Source organism: Vigna unguiculata, chromosome 3 (assembly GCF_037176805.1).
Source record: "Vigna unguiculata cultivar grain cowpea cultivar isolate G323 ecotype 2 chromosome 3, ASM3717680v1, whole genome shotgun sequence".
Taxonomy (NCBI): Eukaryota; Viridiplantae; Streptophyta; class Magnoliopsida; order Fabales; family Fabaceae; genus Vigna; species Vigna unguiculata.
The window spans coordinates 62,089,136-62,093,428 of record NC_140794.1 but is presented as its reverse complement, the minus strand read 5'-3'; the positions used below and the strand labels follow the sequence as shown (position 1 = coordinate 62,093,428).

General features: G+C 26.7%; 1 protein-coding gene across 1 annotated transcript; it reads right to left on the bottom strand.

Annotated features, from left to right (window-relative positions):
- Positions 1 to 388: 388 nt before the first annotated feature.
- On the bottom strand, positions 389 to 1,822 carry LOC114176809 (small ribosomal subunit protein uS17-like). The gene is made up of 6 exons (XM_028061973.2): positions 1,684 to 1,822; positions 1,539 to 1,579; positions 1,348 to 1,448; positions 926 to 1,070; positions 756 to 845; positions 389 to 673 (listed from the first exon to the last, which is right to left on the bottom strand). The coding sequence occupies exons 1-6, from the start codon at positions 1,693 to 1,695 to the stop codon at positions 583 to 585; spliced, it is 480 nt and encodes a 159-aa protein (XP_027917774.1). The 5' UTR covers positions 1,696 to 1,822; the 3' UTR covers positions 389 to 582.
- Between the last annotated feature and the right edge of the window lie 2,471 nt (positions 1,823 to 4,293).

The following is a 4,293-nucleotide window of genomic DNA, read 5'->3' as shown; positions in this document are numbered from 1 at the left end:
GTAACTTGAAGCAAGGTAACTAAATATTTCGCATATGCTTCCATGATATGTAGATTAGAATTCAGTGACCATCATTCAAATTATAAATGCCCCAGAAACGGGAATATAATGGTTTGGATTTAATACGGTGGATGAAAAAAACTTGGCTCTGCAGAACCGTTCTCCTCTGCAAACAATATCTTTTATATTCATGCAGGTGTGAAATATATGATCAAATAATGACAGTGTTAAAGGAAAAATTCAATATATACTGTTTTAGAGATTCAAAACTCATATACACACTAAAGTACTACTGAATTCTAATCTACATATCTGGTTCTAACACTACATATAATCCAATCTTGTCTAAAAACTAATAATCTTACTTTAGTTTCCAATAACAAACACATTGTAGCAAAAAGATTTGTTTCAAATTGATTAGAGCAAAACTTTAGATCTCAGTCTAAAAACAATTCCCCCAACTTTAAACCCAGAATAACACTAAAATAAAAGTACTGAAAACAGTAAAGAGTCTACATTGTTTAAAAAAAAATACAAAGCTAGCACAACGTATAACAAAATCCTAAAACTGGAAAACAAAGCTCACATTCCGGTAAATGCCTTCTTCGCACCGCTGGAAGATCCTGCAGGAATCACCTTCAACACATTGAACCTCACCGTCTTGGAGAGTGGCCTGCATGAGTGGTAAAATAATCACCATACAGATACAAATACCAATACAATACCCGAAAAGAATTACTTTCATAAAATCTCACCTGCATTGACCAATAATGACATGATCACCTTCCTTCACGCGGAAGCAAGGTGATATATGAGCAGGAATATTGGAGTGCCTCTTCTCATACCTTTACATAAAAGAAAACAACTATTACTACATTTCTCCACTCATAAACAAACTAATTAGAAAAACATGGGACAATAATACCTCTGATACTTCTTAATAAAATGGAGATAATTCCTCCTAACAATAATAGTCCTATTCATCTTAGCACTATGACATGTTCCAGCAAGGATACGGCCACGAATAGAGACATTGCCGGTGAAGGGGCACTTCTTGTCGATGTAGGTTCCTGTGATAAATCAAAGGAGTCGAAAATATATAAATGACCTATTTAGACAACCTAAAATATCAATAATAAATAGGCAACCAACAGCCTACTTAGGAATGCACTTTTTTAACCTAATTCACAAATATTCCACATCCGAAAATTCACCTTCTACTATAATAAGAAAAAATAACCGCTAAAACAATAATCTGTAACCTATAGATTTACATCTCACGGAGCAAACATGATGCGATGCAATAAAGAAGCGTGATAAGTGATAAGGAAAGAGGAAAGATGATACCTTCGATGGCATCTCTGGGAGTCTTAAATCCGAGTCCAATGGATTTCCAAAAGCGATTTCCACCTTTCCCAGGTCTCTTCCCCTTTCCAGATTTCTTGGAGCTAAGAAAAAAATAAGATATATATTCAGCATTAAATCCACAATGTGAAAAAAAAAAAAAAGTTATTCGTTCTTGCAAGTATGTAACGTACCAGAGGAACACTTTTGGTTGCTTCAAAAACGCCTTCTCGGTCTGCAATACAAAAGAAAAGAACAAAATCAACCGCAAGAACAAAATCAACGGAAGATCCAAACAAGGATTAAGAACCATTGAAAAGCAAAAAATTGAGAAAATACTTGTTCAGCCATGGTAGAGGGGTGCGGCACAGACGACAGGGATGAAGTAGCCCACAGAAACCCTAATCACTACTCTCACTGGTGTAAGAGAGAAAAAGGCTGCTTTTTGTTTGTTGAGATCTTAGATTTTGGGCTTTTTAAAATGGGCTGTGAATTTTTTTTAGTCTTATTATAAAGACTTATTAAAAAGTTAATAAATTAAATTTATTGCGTTCTAAATATTAAATTAAAGGTGAAATTAGTTTTTATAAAAAATTTAAGAACCCATTAAATATTTTTTTTGTTTTTTAAAAAATCTGAAGAATTCCTTGAACACTTCTTAATTAGTATAATTTGAAAGATCCATAAATTCGTGTATAAGGTAGGTATACAAATTCAAATCCATAAATTTTGAGTTACTACTAGTATTTTTGTATTTCTATATAATCATAACTTTATTCATATCATTACATATTTTTTCATGGCTGATAATTATTATTTAAAACTACAATTTATTGATTTTATGTTTAAATAATTATCTATAAAATTATATAAAAAATTATATTGGTGGATATATATATATATATATATATATATATTTTTTATATATATATATATTATTTTACTCACTACAACAACTTATTTGTTAAACTTACTTTATCAAATTTACCTTTCATGTAATTTTTTAAAAAATTAACTGTTTATATTTATTTCACTAATTTTTTAAATTTAATATTTTTGAATTAAAATAAATATCTATATTAATAAAGTATCTACAAAATAAATTAAAAAATTATCTACTGTAAAATTATTTGTATTTACTTTTAAATTATAATAATAATATATTTAATATGATAAAAAAAGTAAACATACATACATAGAAATGTTTCCACTAATATTAATAATAATTTTAAAATTGAATGTTATATAATGACGGTGATAAAGAAATAGTAATGTGTAAGATTTGAATGAAATATTATAATGTGTGAATAATAAAAATATTATTTAAAAAATTCACTAAATGGATCATTAATTATTAAACCATCCAGACACAATCATATTGCATTATGAGCATAATATTTTACATATTTTTTTTATCTTAAATATAATGTTATAATTCTTAAAACTTATTAAATCTTACAAAAAATTATAAATAACAATTAATTGTTAAACTTGATAGCATACATTCATTCCAAAACTATTAATATTTTGTCCTTTCATGTTTCATTATTTTAAAAATATTTATTGTTTTATTTCTTACACACACATAATAATAGACGACCTCAGAAAATAAAATTTAGAAATTTTGAATAAGTGAAATCTAAACAAATTCCCACTTGCCAATTCGAAATAAACGTAGTTTTTACTATTTTACTTATAAATCAATCATCTTTTCTTTTTATAAAAATACAAATTTACTCGTGTAATGCCCCAAAAGTCCATGTTTACACTATCTTTAAAAAAAGGTTTTAAATTCAACACAACAGGGTTAGAAAAAAAAAAGTAATGTTCATTGGGATACTTTATTCTTGCATTAAAAAATAATGTCCATTAATATTCGCATTTGTATTATTAAATATGCTAAAAACATGTTCTTTTTATGAAATAATTTTTTTTGTAAAATTAAGAATAATTAATGCTAAAATGTAAAATAATTTTACACTATCAATAAATACATATTGAACTGCTTATTATGAATAAATATACATTTACATTACATCAGTAAATTCATGATTAGAACACCTGACAACGGCAAAATTAAAAAAAAAAAAAAAACTACCAAACAAATTTTTTAAGTGCTTAGTTATATATTTAAAATTAAAAATAATGAATACAAAGTATTCTGACTTGTTTAAGAGTAAAAATACCAAATATCCAATATTAAGATAGCAAAGATTTACAATTTATACGAAGCAACGATCTTTCAAAATAGCAAAGATTTACAATTTATACATTTTTTAAATCAAACCAATTATTACATGCAAGAATCATATATTTACAATTATTATACAAAGTCTATGAAGGTCGTTTCGTTACAGTAGATCCAGATTTGACAAAATTGAGTTTAGAAGATGATCTCAAATCGCTAAAATCGCTAAAATATTCATCGCATTATTGTTAAAGGAAAAATAATTAAAATAACAAAACATACAAATTTCAATACTCTCTCTGGTAATTCTTAAAGTAACAAAATTATACAGGTAATTTTACAAATAATGAATATACATAAACTTAATTCCTACTGACTTGGGTGTCACACAAATTTAAAGCCTAATTTAAAGAGCTATTAACAATTAGAAAATAACTCAACATTATTTCTAATTCTTCTATCTTTTTTTACTTTAACAACCAGATTAAAGAAAGAATAAAATTATAACTATAAATTGACGGTTTAATATAACAAAAGTCCTACTTCAGGCTACTACTAAATTAAATGAAAGGATATTTTAAGAATAAGACATACAGACCAATAGCTACTATTGGAAAAAGGTAACTAGAATGGGTATAGTATACCTGCATCTCAATTATTGCTTTCTTGAAATGAAAATTATTCCTAAAAATGGAGAAATGTTTGATTCAGTTCTTCAATAAAGACCTCAAGGACGCCAAATTTAATTTATAAGATGTGAC

What these genes read in the sequence shown, in the direction of transcription:
- LOC114176809 (XM_028061973.2), bottom strand. An exon ending in TTTATTAAGAAGTATCAGAG is followed by an intron (nt 846 to 925) that starts GTATTATTGTCC and finishes TTTTATGTAAAG; the next exon opens with GTATGAGAAGAGGCACTCCA. An exon ending in GTCATTATTGGTCAATGCAG is followed by an intron (nt 674 to 755) that starts GTGAGATTTTAT and finishes CCACTCATGCAG; the next exon opens with GCCACTCTCCAAGACGGTGA.